Source organism: Hypomesus transpacificus, chromosome 14, assembly GCF_021917145.1.
Source record: "Hypomesus transpacificus isolate Combined female chromosome 14, fHypTra1, whole genome shotgun sequence".
NCBI classification, from domain to species: Eukaryota; Metazoa; Chordata; class Actinopteri; order Osmeriformes; family Osmeridae; genus Hypomesus; species Hypomesus transpacificus.
The window spans coordinates 15,610,933-15,632,143 of record NC_061073.1 but is presented as its reverse complement, the minus strand read 5'-3'; the positions used below and the strand labels follow the sequence as shown (position 1 = coordinate 15,632,143).

General features: G+C 42.7%; 3 protein-coding genes across 7 annotated transcripts; all 3 read right to left on the bottom strand.

Annotated features, from left to right (window-relative positions):
* Nucleotides 1–4: 4 nt before the first annotated feature.
* On the bottom strand, nt 5–3,728 carry adal (adenosine deaminase-like). Of its 3 annotated transcripts, none has more exons than XM_047034667.1 (10): nt 3,575–3,728; nt 3,365–3,495; nt 3,156–3,216; nt 2,967–3,054; nt 2,804–2,885; nt 1,743–1,869; nt 1,584–1,664; nt 999–1,137; nt 769–925; nt 5–457 (listed from the first exon to the last, which is right to left on the bottom strand). In XM_047034667.1, exons 1-10 carry the CDS (start codon nt 3,617–3,619, stop codon nt 385–387), a joined length of 984 nt encoding a protein of 327 aa, XP_046890623.1. In that variant the 5' UTR covers nt 3,620–3,728; the 3' UTR covers nt 5–384. The 3 variants fall into 3 exon arrangements, with proteins under 3 accessions (XP_046890623.1, XP_046890621.1, XP_046890622.1); XM_047034665.1 differs by having other exon boundaries at nt 780–925; XM_047034666.1 differs by having other exon boundaries at nt 825–925; nt 3,575–3,726.
* Nucleotides 3,729–3,844: 116 nt separating this feature from the next.
* On the bottom strand, nt 3,845–15,057 carry LOC124477101 (tyrosine-protein kinase CSK-like). 3 transcript variants are annotated; one of them, XM_047034661.1, is made up of 13 exons: nt 14,595–15,057; nt 8,359–8,449; nt 8,098–8,211; nt 7,820–7,932; nt 6,985–7,204; nt 6,368–6,461; nt 6,192–6,257; nt 5,938–6,037; nt 5,729–5,819; nt 5,556–5,629; nt 5,202–5,397; nt 5,007–5,093; nt 3,845–4,879 (listed from the first exon to the last, which is right to left on the bottom strand). In XM_047034661.1, the coding sequence occupies exons 2-13, from the start codon at nt 8,368–8,370 to the stop codon at nt 4,697–4,699; spliced, it is 1,350 nt and encodes a 449-aa protein (XP_046890617.1). In that variant the 5' UTR covers nt 8,371–8,449; nt 14,595–15,057; the 3' UTR covers nt 3,845–4,696. The 3 variants fall into 3 exon arrangements, with proteins under 3 accessions (XP_046890617.1, XP_046890618.1, XP_046890616.1); XM_047034662.1 differs by lacking the exon at nt 14,595–15,057 and adding an exon at nt 13,333–13,565; XM_047034660.1 differs by lacking the exons at nt 7,820–7,932; nt 8,098–8,211; nt 8,359–8,449; nt 14,595–15,057 and adding an exon at nt 7,388–7,680.
* A 238-nt stretch (nt 15,058–15,295) lies between these two features.
* Nucleotides 15,296–21,118, bottom strand: edc3 (enhancer of mRNA decapping 3 homolog (S. cerevisiae)). The gene is made up of 7 exons (XM_047033643.1): nt 20,999–21,118; nt 20,474–20,643; nt 20,109–20,341; nt 19,658–20,011; nt 19,146–19,299; nt 18,777–18,994; nt 15,296–18,637 (listed from the first exon to the last, which is right to left on the bottom strand). The coding sequence occupies exons 2-7, from the start codon at nt 20,635–20,637 to the stop codon at nt 18,303–18,305; spliced, it is 1,458 nt and encodes a 485-aa protein (XP_046889599.1). The 5' UTR covers nt 20,638–20,643; nt 20,999–21,118; the 3' UTR covers nt 15,296–18,302.
* Nucleotides 21,119–21,211: the final 93 nt, after the last annotated feature.

Below are 21,211 nucleotides of genomic sequence, written 5' to 3'. Positions count from 1 at the left end.
ACCAAAAGTTCTAGTTCCTCTTTATTTTATTAAGAGCTTTATCCTCTACTCACACCAAGTACACCTACGGGGTTACCCAGGGTAGAACAGTGCTCACACACCTGATTCAAATGAAAGGTTGTTACCAGGCTTCAGCATAGCTAGATAACGACCCATTCATTCGAATCAGGTGTGTTGGCACAGGGAAAAGTCTATACATGCAGGACAGGCGCCCTAAGGACCACGGTTGAGAACCACTGCTGTAGATGATTGACTAAAAAAACTGTTAGCGAAGTACTGCTGGCCGCAGCTCTGTCCACTTCTGCTTCAGCTGATCCTTCAGAGCGTCCGGTGCGAAGCTACAGTCTATGGCCTGCTGGGACAGCTTCCACATGGCTTCATGACTCAGCCCAAAGGTGGAGGCGGCCCGCTGGTACTCCAGAGAGAGGTCCGTGCAGAAGACTCCCTTGTCGTCAGTCTGAAAAAGGCCAGAGGACAACATGTTTTTACATCTACTCTCTCGACTCTTTTACCCAAAGCGACTTCCAAAAGAGAGCTTTACAAAAGTGCATAGGTCACTGATCATAACAACGAGGTAGCCCCAAACATTGCGGGTAACCAAAACATGAAGCATACATTGTGTAAAAACTAAATAAGTCCCAAAGGGAAGAACCATAAGAGCATGTAGTAAAACAAGATACAATTAAACAACATGAACATTGAAAAATGCAAGGGTGTACCTGTGAGGAAAAAAAGCAAACAAGAAAAAAGCAAACAACGATGACATACTTGCACTTTACCCTGTTAGTCCCTGTGCCAGGGTTGCAAGTATAAAGCAGACTCACACAGATCACACAGGGGTGTCCTGACTGGTACCAATAAGGGAAGTGGTGTTGGGAATAGGATGGCACCGTTTGACCCTTGACGTTAGAGGTCAGACATAATTCTGTAAAAAAAGAAAATGAAACGGTAATGTTTTCCCACTTATATTTCCTTTACAAACAAAAAGTGTTTCTTACCCAGAGGTATGTTGTTCTTCTGAACCTTATCAACAAGGCTCTGGGACCCGCCCATTTCAGGGTGTAAAAATGTACCATGACCAATCCTGTGAGGTGGAATGTTGAGCAGCAAATCAGACTCCTCCATCTGAGAGGGGACCTTGAACAAACAATGGAGCACTACTGTATAAGTGAAAAATATCAAAATCACTGGTGAGATGGTCAGATGTCAAGTACACACATCCTTTACTCAAGTAGAAGTACACATTATCATGTTTAAAAATAGTACAGAACAGTAACAAATTATTTACTTCCCATCTCTGCTACAGTGTAACTACAGTGTAATAACATAACAAACATGTACTACATTAGCAAAGGGGTTAGTATGTGTGTTTTGGATAAAATTACCAGTGGGAAAATTAGCAAAGGGGTTAGTATGTGTGTTTTGGATTAAATTACCAAAGGGGTCAGTATGTGTGTTTTGGGTGAAATTACCAAAGGGGTCAGTATGTGTGTTTTGGAAGAAATTACCAAAAGGGAAATTCGATTTGACTGGGGCACAGCAGATTTATACTGGGGCAACGCCCCTGGTATTTGGTTACTCACCTCTGACATGTGCAGTGCTAGTTTCAGCCCACTGTGCTTGGCTTTCTCCAAGGCAGGAAGTAGATCTTTGCCATGGCCAACCTTTTGGCGGGAAAACTGTTTTAGTCTTTTTCAAACACTCGTGTGTGTGAGCGTTGGAACACTCAGTGTGGTCCTCACCGTTGGATCTCCGCTCAGGTCAAGCCCGACCACCAAACCACTAGTGGACAGCATGAAATCCTCTGCCAGTTTGACAGTCTCCATAGCCACTTCAGTACCATTCCTGCGGTCAACAGCTACGAGGAACCTTAGAAAAGAAACTTGAGTTAAACCCATGACTATGTACAACTAGTGTTTGAATTACGGTGGGAGCTTGGGGGGGTGTGACCCCCCTAATTAAGACTTGGACCGCCCCAAAAGATGTAAAAACAACAGGTCAGGGGGGTTGATACATTTATATATCGTTCTTACCTGCAATCCTAAATATTACTTTATGCCCTGGAGGAGAAGTTGACCCCCCTGATTATCATTGTATAGTTCTCACTCTGGTTAGTGTGTGTGTTTAGGATAAAATGACCAAAGGGGTTAGTATGTGTGTTTAGGATAAAATGACCAAAGGGGTTAGTATGTGTGTTTAGGATAAAATGACCAAAGGGGTTAGTATGTGTGTTTTGGATAAAATGACCAAAGGGGTTAGTATGTGTGTTTTGGATAAAATGACCAAAGGGGTTAGTATGTGTGTTTTGGGGTAAATGACCAAAGGGGTTAGTATGTGTGTTTTGGGGTAAATGACCAAAGGGGTTAGCATGTGTGTTTTGGGGTAAATGACCAAAGGGGTTAGCATGTGTGTTTTGGATAATATGACCAAAGAGGTTAGTATGTGTGTTTTGGATGAAATGACCAAAGGGGTTAGCATGTGTGTTTTGGATAAAATGACCAAAGGGGTTAGCATGTGTGTTTTTGGGTAAATGACCAAAGGGGTTAGTATGTGTGTTTTGGGGTAAATGACTAAAGGGGTTAGCATGTGTTTTGGATAGAATGACCAAAGGGGTAAGCATGTGTGTTTTGGATGAAATGACCAAAGGGGTTAGTATGTGTGTTTTGGATAGAATGACCAAAGGGGTAAGCATGTGTGTTTTGGATAGAATGACCAAAGGGGTTAGCATGTGTGTTTTGGATAGAATGACCAAAGGGGTTACAACATAATTATCCACATGACTGGAATTGGATTGGCTGCCTACCTGACTTCAGTGTCAACTCCCTCCTTTTTACACTGGTGAATGGCCTCAATGATTGTTTCCACGTAGTTTTTTTTGGTCAATCCTAAATAATACAAAGTGATTCAGAGTAACCCCATACAGAACACCACACATTAAAGTAATGAGTAACTTTTAAGCTCCTTGCCAGTGTTTTTCTCCTCTCTTGGTGTACTTCTCAGTTCTAAATACTTTACTCCATCATCCGCAAACTCCTTTATGACATCTTTTGCAACCTGGAATATGAACCGAAGTTTCAGGTAGCTGGTAAAGAAATAAATCGCCGTACTACTGGTTCGTGACATAATAGACTGAGGGCAACCACGGTCTACTTTACCATTAAAATATCCTCTTCTGAATCCACTAACTGATGAATTACTTTGAATACCTGAAAACATCTGAAAACGAAAATGTTACAGGTCAAAGTCAAATGAGTAGACTAGTTACAGCTAACTGTCAAACAATGTTCACGAGTAAATTATAATAGTTAATCCACATCCTGGATTCCGGCCCAGTGCAGTGGTAATCATATTATAGCCTACGCACTCCTCCAGCGTCCTGCGTTGTCCACTTTGAATAGCTGTCATGCTGTGTCCAATGTTGAGATGAGGCTTGCGGGCGATAAGTTTCTCGATTGTGGCGGAACTTATAGAACCGTTGAGGTGGGCATGCAGCTCCTGGGACAAACAAGTGTCGATGGATTTCACACTGATGACCATTTAGCTAACTAAAGCAATGCTTCCAATGTTTACTCACCACCTTTGGCAGCTCTCGGTAAAATGCATCAGCTTCTGTCTCCATTCTTTCGTGGCTGTGCCTGTGACGTTAAGTGCGCTACCCTGCGTGTTGCTTTGTTTTCTGTGTCCATTTCATTGTTGCACCAATGCGCAACACATAAACAATTCCGACTCGCTCTTGCAACCAATACAGTAGTTCCTCCATGCAAGGCAGTTTTTTTGTCAACGTATTTATTTTATATTTTTAATTTTTTTTGGTGAGACACACACAAAAATGCACGTTTCCTTGTTGTATTTAAAGTGGAATGATTTAATAATTATAATTAGGACAAAATGAACATCAGTAGAAATAAGATTTTTCATCCACATGCAATCTATTCCTATTGGCTCCCACCAACTTCCTTGTACTCACCACAGCTGAAATCAGAAAATGTCGTATGTCTGTATATTTACCATGAACGAATACCATTTAGGATTAAACTAATTCCAACCCCTTATACCTCCTGAAATGTTAAGATATATCCTTAGCAAGACAAATGATTCTTAATTTCAAGTTTAAATGCTTCCTTTGAGATGAAAAATTGTCAGAGTGAACACATATAAAGCAAATAAAAAGTACAAAACATAAAAAAGTAAAAAAAACAAAAAAATAGAATGAATTAAGTTGTGAGGAGGCATACTGATCTCTGTTCAGGAGGCACTTTGGCACAGATTGATACACTTGAACTGCATATCAGAGACGGAATGTGTAGTGCCCTACTGGTACCACAAATCAGATCAAAGTAGATTTGACACAGCAGAACTTATCTAGTACTTGTACTAGTAGTATTGACACACCCTGAGGTAAGGGTTTTAACTTAGAAGATGACAAAAGTTAAATGTGTCAAACATCAACATAAAGATACATTTTACAACCAAGGTCTGCCTGAAACCCGTTCAACAAATTAAAACGTTTGAAACAAAACAAAAAAAAGTTTTCCTCTTGAAGATATGAAGAAAAGGGAGCTTCTGCAGTCCTTGAGATCTGGTGCACATCTCGGGCTATGGTCAAAAGAGTCCAATAAAAAAAATGGAGGCAAGTTTTCTTCAACCTCTCTGGTGCTGTTGCCCTCACCCCCCCCCCCCCCCCCCCCGCCCCCTTCTAAAGGTAAAGCTCCTTGGCCCTAATATTCTCCATTGTCTCCTTTAGTAAACGGAAACATGGGCGCACCACAGGGTCCAGGATCCAGCACTGCTTCATGACGTTATACACCGCCTCAGGGCAACCATCCGGGGCATCCATCACATAGCCCTTTTCTACGCGAGGCACAACCTCCTTAAGTGGCTGTGGAGAGGATGACGGGAAAAGTAGATAGCATAATTAAAAGTAGAAAATTAGGCAGGGCGTAATAACATACAATGTGGAAAGGAATGGTAAGAAACTCAGTTATATCGGAGACTGTGGTGCTTACAATTCTTGGGTAAGGCACCCGCCCAAAGGAGTAGATCTCCCACAACAGTATTCCAAAACTCCACACGTCTGATTTGGTGGAGAATTTCTACCCGTAGACAAAGAAAAAATGCCAGAGTGTACCAGAAAACCACATTCAATACACATAGAACAGTCTTATCAATGGTATAAAATCAACATTAAAATGGGGTTGTACCTTTTCCCTCAGGGCCTCTGGCGAGGTCCACTTGACTGGCAGTTTGGCAGTGTCCTGTGATGAGGAAGCCTCCTTGGTCAGACCGAAGTCGCTGACCTTGGCGATGTTGTCCTCTGACACGAGAACGTTACGAGCTGCCAGGTCTCGGTGGATAAAGTTGTTGTTCTCCAGGTACTCCATCGCTTCACACACATCCCTACAGCGGACCAGCAAGGCAGAGCCAGGGTCAACATTTCACCACACTTCAGAATGATTAAAAAAAACAATGTTACGTTTGATGTGGCAGGTTGTACTGACAACCTGACAGAAACAAAAAGGCCAGTCTTTATGATACTGATCTACAGACCCACTCACAGTGAAAACTTCAGGAGAGAAACCCCCCCAAGCACTGTCCGACCTCTGGATCGCAGGTAGTCCACGAGACTTCCCTGGGAATGGAAATGAACAAACAGGAGATCATCAGTGTTTTTCATTAGGGATTCTATATCTTGTTGTATTGCATTTACTATCGATTCCATTTGATCTACCTTAGCCATGTATTCAGTGACTATAAACAGGCTTCCCTTCTCCTCTAAAATCACTCCTAACAGCTGGACCAGGTTGTTGTGTCTCAGTTGCCTGCAAGCAGGAAGAAAAGCATTCACTATTGTTGATGGAATTCCAATCTATAAAAATAATGAGTTATTGTTGACAGGGAAAAAGTGGTCAAAGAGCAGTGGGCTGGGATGCGACTTACGTCATGACTGAAGCTTCAGCGATGAAGGCCTGCGCAGTGGCATCATGCTTGATGCACTTCACAGCTACTTTCGTGCCTCTGTAATCTCCCACCATGACATCTGAAAGAAAGACATCAGTTAGAGTGACTGCAGGCTTTTTCAGTCACTGAAAAAGCAGAGAGCTTTGTTCGTAAGAACAATCCCAGTACAACATCGTGGTATTGTTACATAACCAATTTCAACAGCCAGTGGAGGGAAAAAAAAGACCACTTACCTCCAAACTCTCCTTTTCCTATGGACTGAAGAACACTGAGTTCTTTTCTGTTCAGCAACCAGCCACCTGAGAAATGGACAGATACATATGGTTTAAACGAGTTACAGCCCACCAGCCCTAAACAGCTTCCTTAGTGATTGGCTCAGAGTGTAGCAGACTGAATATGCTAGTCTTACTCCTGGAGAACTCATCCTGTGCTGCCACCGTCCCCTCCTCCAGCTTGGGCTTGATCAGTTTGGTACACAAGCCATCCGCATCTTTGGTGTAGTGCTGCATACAGATGGGTAGCACAGAAACTTTAAACAGCAAGCCTTATCAGTGCATGAAGATTTAGGCTTCAGTGGAGGATAAAGTGGACCAAAAATGGTGGTGCTAGAAATGAGAAAAAAAACACTAATTTGCCAGTACTTTCTTATGACCAAGAGGGGGCAGTATGGTCAAGAACATCAAAGTAACTTCATCAAGTCGGTTGTGTTCTTGTATGGACAGTTTTAATTTTTAACACCTTTTTCTGATCATTATTTTAGTAACTACAGAAATACAAGATGGGCCTTGAAAGTGAAACCCTCATTTCAGAGGTTCGCTGATCTCTAATGTACCGCTCACTCTTCCTCTTTGTCACTTCCTGTTCATTATTTGTTCCAGGAACTACAGTATAAGTGAGCTATGGGGTAACACAATGGTTTGAGGACCTCATTAAAAGGTTAATCACATTCTACATCGATGCATACACACTCGGGCTGCAGAAAGCAGACTATACTGGCACTATTCCACAACAATCTCCTTTCCTCACCTCAACCAACTGCATAAGGTTCTCAAAGTACGCTTCCTCATCGATGCTGAGCTTGCCGTTGAGGTAAATGATGCGGTAGTGCTCCACCTTGCCTTCGCAGCTCACACACAGGGTGTAGTCCCCAGGGTAGTTGGTGCTCTCTCGCACCAGGTATAGCCCGGTCTCTGGGGGGTGTAGCAACAGCTCTGCTTGGTCCCGGGTTATCTTCCCATGGAACCATCTGTAAGGGGTGAGACACACCGTTCAAAACGAGGGTACAGCTAGGGGTAGCGGACTGGCATCCGAATAATAGCTCCGTTGTACATGCTGTGCATATACCAACACACACACACACACAAAACTCTCCCCAGTGTCAGAGAAATACCAGTTAGAGCACATAGGTTAAATTACTAGTTACACATACACAGATTTACACAAAGCACAAAACAAAAAAGACAGATCCACAGAAATGCACACATTCAGATTCTTCAAAACTCTTTTGGCTAAATTGGGAGGTTCTTCATTGCCAGTGTCTGAACGAAAACAACAGGAAGCTGTGCAGAGTGCACAAACAGCCGAGCGGGAAACAGAGACAAGTGCACTGCAATTACAGGGCTGTAGAGCCAGGACTCGACCCAGCCCGGCCCAGCTGTGGTTTACATCCACTTCACAGTGGCAACCCTGCCACGACAAACAGGCCATCTGCCTTCTCTAACTACACTACTATATCAAGAGGCAGTGCAAAGTCAATGGTGGCAGATAAATTCAATGGACCGCGTATGCCCCTAATGAATTGAAATCAAGAAATGTACATGGCAACAGTTACGATGTGATATAAAATCATGTCTGTACTCACGGCATTAAACTCAGTTTTCCCCCTGATTTGACGCCCTCCCTCTTCTGAACATAATTTGCAGGGATGGTGCCTTCTTGGCCTGTTGTGTTTTTGGCTTTGTACCAGTTATGGTCCTGAAAGACAAATGTCACCACAGCTCTTAGGAAACTCAACACAAAGCATTTCAGGGATGACAAGAACAAGTAACATTTCTAGAAGATTCTATGGGACAGCAGTTAAAAGCACACACATTTTCGGTATCTGAATAAAATTCAAATGCATTATCAACATCGGATTACCTTTGTGACCATAATGATAGTCAGAACATCTCCTTTATTGAAAGGCAGATCCTGTCCCGTTGTACCCTTGAAGTTATACTTGGCCACGCACTCTGTGCCCTGCGGCCAAGGTGTCTTGAGACAAAGGAAAACCAGAGAGCTCTTTAATAGTTAATATACAATCAACCATCTAATCTAAAGTCGGTAATAAATGGCCCATTTTCTTACTGCTAACATTAATTGCGTTAACCCTTATACAGCTGTTACTGCAGTGTGCCTCACCTGAACTTCCATTACACTTGACGAGGGGGGCGGTGGTGTTCGCTCACAGGGAACCCACACTGGTTACTACCATCAGACCCTGCACACACACCTACAGGAACACAACACACACAGCATCACACTGGTTACTACCATCAGACCCTACACACACACACATCTACAGGAACACAACACACACAGCATCACACTGGTTACTACCATCAGACCCTGCACACACACCTACAGGAACACAACACACACAGCATCACACTGGTAACTACCATCAGACCCTGCACACACACCTACAGGAACACAACACACACAGCATCACACTGGTTACTACCATCAGACCTTGCACACGAACCTACAGGAACACAACACACACAGCATCACACTGGTTACTAGGGATGGGCATAATTAATCGACGATCGATTATCGATCATTAAGAATTTAGTCGATGACATTATTTGTTCATCGATAAAACTAATGCGTGTTCTGTGGCGTAGTGTGAGTCATGAAGGAATGCAATGGATTTCGCTATGTGGCAGCAATTAAACATTTTACCAAATGAAGCCAATGTTTGGAAAAAAACGCCACAGGCCTACTCAGTTACCGGCGAGTTTCCATGTATTTCAAAAGTAAACATGAAGATGTCACGGCGAAGTGTAGCGTGAGACCATATTGACTAAAAAATTACTTTGTTCACCGCCAACACTGCAAAGCTGAGTATAATTACAACTCCTCCACGACTCAAATGATATAGTTGAAGAACGTACATCCTACGGTGCATCCTGCTCTCGGTGCTAGCACGGAGGATCTGCGATGCACAACGAGCAGAGAAAATTACCCAACGGATCTGCAAGTCCATCGACATGGATATGCTACCCTTAAGTATTGTTGAGGGCGAAGGTTTTTATGAAGCTTTGTTAATTAGCCGGAAAAAAACGAGGGTCAGTTGTGTTTGAGCACAGGCTTCTAGCTGTCGGCTCCGCTTCTAGGAGTTACAGAAATAGTTGTTTTTCTAATAGCTACAGATCTCAATGCGTAAACACGCTGTTTTTTCTATTTTCACTGCATTTTAATATAGCCTATAAATAGTAAATTTTAATATAAAAATGTTAATGATTAATCGAAAATCGATCGTTAATTCTCCCGACGATCGATTAAGACAATTTAGTCGAATGCCCATCCCTACTGGCTACTACCATCAGACCCTGCACACACATCTACAGGAACACAACACTCACAGTGTCAGTAAACAGCATGCAGCACCACAGTCTTTTACTGACTGATCAAGACCGTGTACATGGCAGGACACAAGCATGTTTTATTTTCACAGTACCGAAGAGCAGGTTGTCAAATGTAGTGAAGCACCTTGCCATGGTGGAGGGAGAGGAATGTGTCGGAGTAGTATCGTTGTGCAAAGGCCAAAAATAACCGGCAGCTACAGAAAGCAGAAGTAGCTGTTTTTTTTTCTCTCACTTTCACAACCTCAGGGGTGCTGTTTTCCATGACGTCCTCATTGTGACCATGTTGAAGTCAGAGCAGGCTCACCATTGGGATGGACAAGACATAGATTGGCAATATTTTTAATATGATCTTATGCTATCATAGGGTTGTGTAGCCTTTGTTTTCTGAATTAACGGACCCAATACATTCAAAACAGGCACGTTGATTCTCTACACCCCAATGATGTCTCAAGATAGAACTCGAGTTCTGGAATGTAAACTTCAGGAAGCATCATTACAGAAAAACCGTCAACATATGTGTTGTTTCTAAGCCAAATATAGACCACAGAAAAGAAAGGCTCGAGTGTACGTGGCAAAAGCGAACTATAGTTCCTTTGACCTTTGACTACTGATATTTCCGTGAAGAACAAAAAAAGAATGACAGTTAAGAGACACACAGTGAATATGTATTAAGTAATTCCACAATGTACAACTTCCCCTCGAATTCGGTTGCCCTGGAGAGGCAGTGGAAGTCAGCGGTCAGAGCTCAGGGGCAGTCCTGGCTCCAGAACTTGCATCCAGTGCCATCACATGAGGTCACATCCTCCCAACCATGTCCACACACCACTGGCTCAGAGGATGTTCTGTATGAAAGCCCAGACTGTGCTTCATGATTTGATGGGGTTGGGTCAGGGTGACAAAAAACAGAGCCAGTATCTGCATTCATATCACTGTTACGGCAACTGGTCAGAGAGATATACTGTACTTCCCCTTTTAAACACACACGCTTCCTCCACTGTCACTACAACAGCCTAAATTTAAACTGAGCCTGAGTCAGATCTTCAAGAGTTGCCAGTGGGTAGGTCGATAGTAGGAACAATCAAACAGGTCTAAAAAAACTCCATACAGCATGGTAGGGGACTGGGCATACAGCATGGTAGGGGACTGGGAAATCTGCTCTGAGGGGCCAGTCAGGAACAGCTGTCACCATGTTTTGAAGACTAGTTGGAACACCCTTCCCACATCACTGGGGCCTGACTGTGACACCAGTGGAATAACCATTGCCTCTCTAATGAAAAAAAAAAGAATGACTCAGAGGTGTGCTGGCATTTTGCATTGTTGAGGGACTGATTTAGCTGTAAAATAAGTCGCCCAACCTTCCCACACACAGAATCCCAGCCAAACAGACGCAGTGTCAGCAGAGGAGGAGAACAATTAACCAACTGCTTTGGAAATTCCACAGAAAATCTATACATTAGCTGCAATAAGGAACTTAGCTACACTGCTGGCATTGATATCAATTGGGTGTGTTTGGGCAAAGTCTCCCATTTAAGAGTGATGTCACCACACAGGAAATCCATAAACACAGGCCAAGTCTGGTTTTTGGGATTCTTCTCCATTAGGCCAGTGAATACATCAGTGTGTCAAGAAAGGTCATCAGGCCAGAGCATGAGTGAACAGGACAGGATTCAGCTTGTCCTGGTGTCACATAACAGATAAGGACATCGGCCATTTCCAGAAGGCCTCCGTGTGAAGCGCCAGCTTTCTCTTTTCAGAGGGGAGACAGGGCCGTCTTTGTGGTTCTGTTCCCGCTGACAATCAGCTCCCGGCTGCCCAGGGGGGGGGGCATCATCACTCACTTCAGACACAGTCAGACACACTTCAGTTCAGGTCTGGAGATAACTAGCTGTTGTCAAACATTTGATCTGCAAAAAGGTGCCTTTGTTACATGTCAATAACACTTTTCTAAAACGTTCTTGAATACCAGTGAGAGCGTACTGAATGCAGATAGTCTGCAGTAGGGTGGATGTAGCCGAGCTGTAGCTAACTTATCAAGCTCTGCGTGACATGAGCCCGCAGCGATAGCAGGAACCAGGAAACTAGCTTCAGTGACAGACTGGCCATAGAGACATGATGTGCCCTGTGATACAGCACAAAGAAAGTAGTGCACATGACAAGAACACACGATAAAAGAAAACAGAATTCAAGAAGAAGAAAAAAAGACAGTGGAGGGCATAACCTGACAAATATCTCAGCTATTGCTCCAGCCATTCCTGTCCAAGCACTTGAAGCAAACTGGATGATCAACATTTTATTTCAATAAGTCAATTGTCTTGTGTCGGCTAAGTTTTCGAACAGTGTAGAGTTTGTTCAAACTGAGGAACTTCAACAGCAGTGGAAGTGCTGCTGCAAGATGAGACAGGTTTAAAGAATTCCGTTCACGCGACTTGTTGCAGTCTGTTGCATGATGTCCTTGCCCTGAACAACATGAAGCATTACTAAACCCATGGACAACATTCTTTAGTTGGTGATGGTAAAAATGTCTCTACATAGTGATCCTAGCCAGACACAGAGTGTTACCCAGATTCTTAAATTACTTGTTAAGTAGAACAAAAAGATACAAAAATAACTACAGATTAGAGTCTACAGACTACAAAAGAACTACAGAAGTAAAAATGGTCAGCCATTAAATACCACAAAACGCTAACAACATCTGCCAACAGTAGTTTGTAATGGCTACTGTGGCTACACAACTCCTAAACCATCATGCAATTAAGCCCAGTGTCCTTCTCCTCCTTCCCCACCCCCCAACCAGCCCTGCGGGGGGTCTGGGTAGCCAGCCTCTCATCCTGCCCCTGCGGGCTGAGGATGCACTGCAGCTGGCTTTGATGCTGCCATAGCCCTGTTATCATCAGCATTACAGCACCAGCAGGGTAGAAGCCAAGTGGCAGAACACAGAGATGAGGGCGAGAGATGGAAAAATGAGCGAGGGGCGGGAAAAGCAGAGAGCACAAGAGAGACTGGTGAAGGGGCAGACGGACAGAGCGTGTCACAAGTCCATCCAGCTGGGCCTGACAGCCTGCAGATGTTCCTGTGGAGCCAAAGAGGAGGAAATCAACATGGCCTCAGGGACAACAGCTGGACTCTGGAAGAGCAACACCAAAGCTGTACCTAAGTGCCTCCCTTACTCTGCAGTTAACTCCAGGGAAAGAATATGGAAAAACCCTGTGTGACTGAACAGTGCTGTTTCATTGTCCTATAAAGTATGAACTGCAGGAAATGGTTAAAAAAAAAAATAAAAAAAAAATATATATATATATATATAATATATATATACACACACAAAGTTAATAAAGTTAATTTTGGTGTTGCGACCACAAACCAAGACCCATATAAGTTAAGTTTAACCAGCAGCTTCCATTTCAGTCTAACAGAATGAGATTGTTAACCAAGCACGGGAATGTCCCTGTATAAATGGCATGAGTCTGAAAACCAAGCACATTACTGTCAAATTTGCATGTGATGGCTAACATTAGCCAAACCACACAAAAGAGGTATTGACTAAAGTTTCCATAGTACTTCTACACTGACAGAACCGTTACAGTGTCCTAAAGCAATACCTGAGCTCTAACAGCAAACAAGGAAATAGCGACAGTGAGTTATAGAAATGCCCACAAATGTACCCAATAATGCGCCAAAACACTCGATCAAAGTTTAGGCCTACACTAGTAAACAGAAAATTGCATGGTAAATGTTGACAGATTACCAAGTCACCAGACGTGAGTAAGAAGCTGGAGCCTCTGCCTGAACGTAGGGGTTTTGTCTATCTGGCTGTCCTGAGAACTGGAGAATTTCACGGCACTATCGCCAACATAACAGTGACAGTCACTTGTGTGTGAAAAGGAAGCTTCCTCTGTGCTACAGTTTTGCAGATCTGCATGGGGAACAGTTTTAGTCATCATGATTTCATCCGGGCTAATTCTAGTCTCTGAGCAACTTTTTAAATCATTTAGCCATAGAGGAGCCCTCTATGAGCGAGTACAATGCCCTTTATGCTGGCATTTGTCTAAAAAGGAAGGGTCAACGACCTGTCTGAACTACTACCCTCCATGCCGGCAAGGACATTTCCAAACCAGCTATTTCTTGGCACCTTCAAATTATTTATTTTTATTTAATGATGAAAATTCAAGGAAAGACTTCCAATCAGTGTATAGCTAAATGATTCCAAGTTAAGAAACTTAGTACCCCATCCATACTATACATCTGTATGGCCATCTATTCTAGAAGTGTCAGGGCATTTATGGTCTGGCTATGGTTGAAGTTCAGTGACAAGACTCTTAAAACACCAGACATCCAGAAGCTGAATTTGGATCAATCCCCTGCCTCTACATGTTGGGGCCTTATGGTTGGCAAATCAACTAGGTGAGCTAGGCATGAGGTGCAGGGAGTCATAGAAGTGGTATTAACAGAGGCTGGTTAGGGGACCTAACAACTAGACAAGCAAATAACCAGGGAAAGTGATATTCATTTCTACAGAGAGAGGAAGAGAGTAGGTCTGTGTGTGAGTGCATGCTTACTGTGTCTGTGTCTGTGTGTGTGTGTGTACGCGTGTGCGTGCGTTTACCACTTCCACTGGTATTACCCCTTTCGCCAGGCAGCTAGGCTGGTTATTGGCCTATTCTATTGGTATGGTGTCACCTCCTAGCATGTTTTGAATCATTGAGCATCATGATGTAGTGTAGGCATGGACAAAGGGCATGTAATGTAATGTCATCTGTAATTGGGATGGATAGTGATCAGATATTTTACTTGCGGCTCTGTGGCGCTATGGTATTACCGTAGGTGATTCTATATATCAAAAACAGGCACATAATCAAGGGTGAAATACTGTTTGATTAGAGGGGATGTTATAAACGGATATCCAACAACGAGCAATTCAATAGAACAAAAAACTTGTTAAATATGTTAAATGAAAAATATAAATACGTTTGTTGGCATTTAAATATAACTGCAAGATAATTATCATACCTTTGAGGAGGTGGAGTGTGCAATATTGCAAGAAGAGAATTAGACCTATTGTACGACGTCCGTTTTCAAGTGCTCTACATCCATTGGAAAGGAACCAGATGCAACTCTTGTAAGAAATGTTCGCTCGTTTACACAGCAAGCGATCGTTGCTAATGCGGTAGTTAAAACAGCATGCAGTGGGGTTAATTCAGAGTTGTAAGCTGATGTTAGTCTGTTAAGACGATCCCGGTAATGCAATATCCACCCTTGATCTTGGTGAGGAACGCGGATATCGTCAGCGTTTCACTGTCCGCCTAATGTAATCAAACTAGCTAAAAGTTATAACAATGCGTAGAAATCTCGAAATGCAGCACTCGTGCCCCATGCTACTGCTATGATGTTTCGGTAACGTTGGTCGGTCTATGGTAGGAAATAAACTGAGTCCGCCAAAAGGGGCAGTGAAGAGAAAACTTGCAGATAGAAATATACGCACGTTGCCACTTTGAGAGCTACTGTCACACTCTAGGTTCCATATTTCTATCTGCAACGTTTTGGACGTTTTGCCCCTCCTTGATTTGTTGTTTCGCGCATGCGTTGCACTTAATTATCTGTGGAGAGGGAATCAAATAAAGTCAATAAAATGAATACCCATTATTAAAATATAACCCAAAATTATTCTAAATGTAATAAAAGGAGCCCAGTTTAAACTGAATCAGTGTCTTCAACGTGTTTATTTTTTTACCAAATTTGAACAATAACGCAACATGTGGATAGAAACAGCAGTTTACAAATGTCTTACTTAGATCAACACGTGGGTTAATGTCTGTCGACAACAACAACTTAAGACCCACCTACGCATGGTGGTACTTTGTAAGTTGACTTTCTTTACTCATGGTCCCTTGGACTAGTTCTGTAATAGCCAATGTTAAATGTCAAATGAACAATAAAAGGTAGGCTATTACATAAATTCAGTTGTTTTGGTGAATTCCGAACCAAACCTTTTCGACAAGCAATCACATAAATCCAAAAGGATTAGTAGCAAACCTCCATCCAATTCTAAATGATTTACCAGGATGTATGGCTAGGAGTTTAATTGTAACAAATGTGTGGATTAACACCAGACTGAACTCATAGCTCCTTACTGTTTAAAGAATTTAAGTGATGCTTAAGAAGTTAAGAATTTCCAATGTAAGGCCACTCGCTTTTGTCTATTTACTAAAGAAAATTCAACGGTGGGATTTTGTTGCCCCCCTGTGGTTAAAGTATTTTAGAAGCTATCTATGTTTTTAAATGGTGTCTCTTTTGTTAAATAAGGGAAGTTTCTTGCCAACACCCCACCCCCTCCAACACACACGTACACATTTGACATCAAAAATGACTGTGACGTCAGTAACGTGTAAAAACATTCCACCAATGAATTGTTTCAGACAGGGCTTCATGGAGTCCATGGACACAGTGCTGCAACACCCAGGATATAATGTTCACATTAGTACATTAATCCAAAACACACAACAAGGTGATCACTGCCATTAAGAAAACGTGAGACAAGGCAAATGAAACTAAATTGAATCATGATGAAAAAATAAAAAAATATACTCCAGGTACATAATAGTTAATACTCAATGAAACATCTAGCTTCACTGTCCTCTACTGGGGCACAATACCTTGTAAGCACCCAGCAGATATGAAAATGTCCCTTCACAGACACACTTAATATCTATTTGGAAACCAGGCAGCAACATTATTCAACAGCTTCCAATCAAGTTCCTGCTTGCAGACACAGAGAATCTTGCTTACAGGCACATACAAAGAAACAATATATTTTTTATGGAATTCTCGCATCGAATAACTTTGTTTCAATGATGGCTGTCTGAACATGTGAATTCTGTCTTTGTTAATGTCTGTATAAGGTAGGAGGGAACACAGATGAAGACTTGTCTACCTTTCAAACTCTGCCATACTTTAACAATAGCTCAATTAAACTGAGTAAGATCATTTGAATTCTGATCCTATAACAGATTACTATGGCCTAATCGTATAATTCAAATTAATCTGTAAAATTATTTAGAATTATTAGATTTTTGACATTAATGTAAGATTATCATTTTTTCCTTTGCCTCATGTATTATTCAGAATACATGTAAAACAGATAGCAAATTCTTCAAAATGTGTCAAAAATGAATCCTTGAAAATAAAAATGTTTAACGTATCAGACATGTCTGCCAATATCCAGTGGTATATATCAACCGGTCATGTAACCAAATAACATTGTAACTACAACAATCATCTGTTAAACAAAAAGGATAATGACAGGTAGCACTATTAATAGTGTAATGCCTCAATAATGCTATGCAATTAACAAATTGTCTGCAGAATTGAGCAGCATTTTAGTACTTAAATTTAAACATTTCAAAAGACTAAAAAAATATACTTCAGCCTGAAATTTTCAGAAAATACTATCAGTAACGTATCACCAACAAAGAAAGATGATACATGTTAAGATTCGCACCACACATTCTCAATTTGAGTTAGGCCAAATGTAGATGAATGCATGTTACAGACAAGAACCGTGCCCATTCGGGGATTTACAATTCAAGCAAGCAAATACAAGAATGTACCCTACAGTCCTTGTGTGGAAGAATCAGAGGGTCCTAAGATTTGTCTGTTCTCTAGAATCAAATAAATTCACACAAAAAATTTAAGCCCTTCACACAGAGAAGGCAATATTCTCCAATGTAAGGAATGAACAAGTCCGTATTTTGGTAAGAAATCAACTGTGCATTAATATGCACAACGCTCTCAATATGTTACACAAATAAGGCAAACTAACTGGCTTTGCCAACGAGGAAACAGTCTGCTCACATGACCTCCTTCTGTGCTGCAGTGGTGCTCTCATAACTTCAAAGGTTGTTCCTCTGACTGAGATCAAAGACGAGACTTAGTCTAAGACTAAAAACTAGTAAATTGAAAGGACCAATACAAAATTTAAAAATCGGATTGTTCATCTTTAAACACATACTACATTCATAGTTCCATTGATAAAATAGTTTATTTAATATATATCTATTTAATATAGATATATATCAGCCTTCAATACAGGTGTAATTTAATTTACACCAATTTACATATCTCGCCATTACATTTCTGCAGGATGATTGTGTTTGCAAAAGGCCCATCAATGGATCACCACATATCCTGTACTGTCTGAACAAACTCTTGAAATCTCTCAAGTCACACCTCAAGCGGCAGGCTCAGTCACAGCTCAATTAAAAGTAGTTATTTTAAGGAAAAAAACCTTACCTACCCGTGCCACTAAAAGAATCTGGCACAATGAAAACATCCTCAACTGTTTACATGCTGAGCAGACTCAAATGAAAAGAAATGTAAGGAAAAATATATATTTGATCTTGGATGATACAAACTCAATGCTCTCATCCAATGAGTCTTGGATGATACAAACTCAAAGCTCTCATCAATGAGTCCTGGATGATACAAACTCAATGCTCTCATCCGATCTGAACCAAAAAGTGTTGTATCCCATCTGTAACACTCTTTGTAACACATTTCCAGTTTCCCCCCACAGCTGCCCTCAGAATACCTAAACATGAACGATCAAAACACAATAATATACCGGAATTGAAGGCTTGTTCTGTGTATTAAAAAAAATCCCCAGAACCCAATTGGTCAGGAAGGGTCAACGTGTTAGTCTGTGTTGTTCCAGCAGTCCAGTTATGCTGAGTGTAATGGAATGACAAACTTGCACCCGAACGGAGAGTGGTACTTGATCCCTACTTCCTGAAACACCTGGCGAGGGACACCGATGTCACAGAGGTAAACCCTGCCCGCCCCCTCGGCCAGGGGGAGGGGAAGGCCCAGGGAGAGGGACCACTTGGCCTCCACAGCCTGGCCCTGCCCACTGACTGGAGGGTCTATGCTGAGCACCGGGGCTCGGTTCTGGTTGGCCCAATCTGCAGCAGCCCTGTACCACGGCTGGTCCATTAGGAATGTGTTCTCGTGACAGTCCAGGCAGTTGATGATGAGGTCAACTGGGCTGTCTGGTAGGTCTGCAGAAAAGAAACAAACTGAATCTCAAGAAAAGATTCCCACCCTTTGCCAAAACCCTAACATACCCCAGAAAACCGGATATCATCCCTGTAATAAACCAACGATTGCTACCGTTACAGCAAATTTAACATCAAATACCTTTGATACTGGACACCTGCTTGCCCTCCGTTTTGCTAAAGAGCGTGAGCTCGCTGGTAACAGAGTCCAGCATCTTGACAAAGTTGGGCAGAAAGAGGATGACCTCCACCTCATGGTTGGCCAGGTGACGGCCACAGCTGATGCCCTGGGCTCCTTGCACATGAGGGCCACTCAGCAGGGCCACAGTGGGCCGCTGGTGCACATTCTTGGGGGTTAGTCTGCAAATGATCCAATACAAAAGCAGGCATACTTCTGTAACCCGTTGGGCTTTCTCAAATGAATGGGAGGATCTACGATATGTAAAATGGGTTTAAAATAAATAAACCATCTGTAATATGAAATGGAGTATGTGCATGGTGTTGTACTCACCTGTTGGGGCCTCCCAGCAATGTTAGCGCCATTTGGCTGGTACACACACCAGTCATCTCCAGTCTCCGCTCCAGGGAGAGACCATGTCGCTCAGCTACCGACAGCAGACGCTTGTGCAGCTCGTAAGATACACTTGGCACCACCAGCCCCGAGTCTGCACAGAGGAAGACAGAGCCAATTACTGTGGTTGTATGGATAAGGGATGGTGTACAGGGTTTCCCGCAGCACTTTTCAGTTAAGGCGGCAGCCTAAGCAACACACGCCTGCCGCCTTAACTACGTTGTCATATTTTTGGGGGGATATCCGCCGTTGTCCTGTTTTCTCCCTTCCATTCCAAACCGTGACCAATGCCAATCTCCCTCTGCAGAACGCCCCTCCCCCACACACACATTTTATACTCATGTACATCTCTCTCTCTCCTTCTCTCTCTCTCACAAACATTTTCTGCAGGACACCCTGGCGTACATCGTTATCCTGGTAAGAATGTTCACATGTCCTTGTGAGTCACTCACCGGTGCAGTACTCTTTGGCCCCGGGCTGGGGGACGTCAATCTGCCTGTAAACAATGGGTTTGGCCTCCAGGATGTTTTCGTCGTGGCGATACCGAGAGGGAGTCTGCTCCCCTGGGGTGCCTCGCGACCGCGTTCCATTGCCCCGCCTCTCCGACGTGTCTATTTGTGAGAACACGGCCGCTTTGTCGAACAGCGCCAAGTTCCCCTCAAAGTCAAAGTCCGTGTCCAACCTCTCTTCCATGCCGTCTCCGAAACACTCGTCGTCCCTTTGCTTCATCGGACCCCCGCCGCCTCCGTTCTTCAGTCCGTTCTTCTTAGGTGTGACTTGGTTTACTCCTCGACTACTTGACGACCCTGCGACAGCATGATAAAGCGTTTCAAAAGTTACAACTGTTGAAAAAGCAGAGGTTAGTATTCTGACAGTTGTGGGTAGCACACTGTTGATACTTACAGGAATTGTGTCTCCGTCGGAATCCCTTGGGCTGGCCTGGCATGTCGAGATGACGATCTCCATAGCTTTTAGAGCAGTTCTGCTGGGGCGAGATCAGCCTTTCCTGGGTCCTGGGGTCACCTTTGAGTGGGACTGCGATGAGAACACTGTTGGTCTGACCTCCCCCCCTGCCACTCCAACCATCTTGGCCATTCTGGATGTCCAAAATCTTTAGGTCCTTAATGTCCATAGCACTGCAATTTGCAAACAAAAACAGCTCATTTAAACTCTGAAACTCCATCCATCCAGCACAGTTGATCCAAAACAGTATGCACTTTACACTTTAATTGCTTATCAAATAAGGCAAGATATTGACTGTTCTTTACCTGAAAGTGACTTCAGGTACAGGACACTTGACACCATTGTGGAAAGGCTGTTTAAGAGAGATGGTCTGGCTGGTCTGATCCACAGATGAAACTTCTCCTTGGTACACTCCCAGAGTTGTACCACAGTTTATTGATACTAAACTTCCCAACCAGTCTGCCGCCATTCTGTCCTGGGGGACAAACACAATGGTTCAGGACGAGTAGTATGGACTAAATTGCTACAAGTAGAACACATTAACTGAATAGGCTACGCTTAAAGACATGATCGCTATCAAAAATGACAGAATCAACTGGAACACCATACTTGATATTACTCAGAATATTAAAGAGAACAATTGGCAGACCTTTCTCGTAGCTTTTAACAAGGTAGCTACAATAGTATGTTGAGTTCGCTAGCTAGAGCTAGCTAATTCAAGCAGGCTAGCGAATAACAGGCAACATGGCATCTCTACCAGTCAACACTTTGACATAGCTAATGGCAATAGACATAATACGTCCTGCAGTACTGTTAAGAAACACACATACCTTTTAAGATATTATTTTTAGCAGATCTTTTAAAATCAAACGCAATGATATTATTCAATCGGACTATGAAGGAAATATTTGCGTCTTCCAGCTGTGAGCTTGTTAACTTCGCATCAGTACAGTAGTGAATGCTAAAAACAATCGACTTCCGTTTCCTCCACTCTCCATTCAAACTTCAAAATTGGGGTTTTGGTTGAAATAGTTGATAGTCAT

Excerpts from the sequence above, each read along its gene's own strand:
- adal (XM_047034665.1), bottom strand. The coding sequence starts at position 3,619 with ATGGAGACAGAAGCTGATGCATTTTACCGAGAGCTGCCAAAGGTG. Across the intron at positions 1,870-2,803 it reads GGAGTTGACACTGAAGTCAG|GTTCCTCGTAGCTGTTGACC; the intron begins GTAGGCAGCCAA and ends TTCTTTTCTAAG. Across the intron at positions 458-779 it reads CTGGCACAGGGACTAACAGG|ACTGACGACAAGGGAGTCTT; the intron begins GTAAAGTGCAAG and ends GGCCTTTTTCAG.
- LOC124477101 (XM_047034660.1), bottom strand. The coding sequence starts at position 7,665 with ATGGCCTGTTTGTCGTGGCAGGGTTGCCACTGTGAAGTGGATGTAAAC. Across the intron at positions 6,258-6,367 it reads ACAGGATGAGTTCTCCAGGA|GTGGCTGGTTGCTGAACAGA; the intron begins GTAAGACTAGCA and ends TCCATTTCTCAG. Across the intron at positions 5,820-5,937 it reads GCTGAAGCTTCAGTCATGAC|GCAACTGAGACACAACAACC; the intron begins GTAAGTCGCATC and ends TCCTGCTTGCAG.
- edc3 (XM_047033643.1), bottom strand. The coding sequence starts at position 20,637 with ATGGCGGCAGACTGGTTGGGAAGTTTAGTATCAATAAACTGTGGTACA. Across the intron at positions 20,012-20,108 it reads CCGACGGAGACACAATTCCT|GGTCGTCAAGTAGTCGAGGA; the intron begins GTAAGTATCAAC and ends ATGCTGTCGCAG. Across the intron at positions 18,995-19,145 it reads TTGCTGGGAGGCCCCAACAG|ACTAACCCCCAAGAATGTGC; the intron begins GTGAGTACAACA and ends GATCATTTGCAG.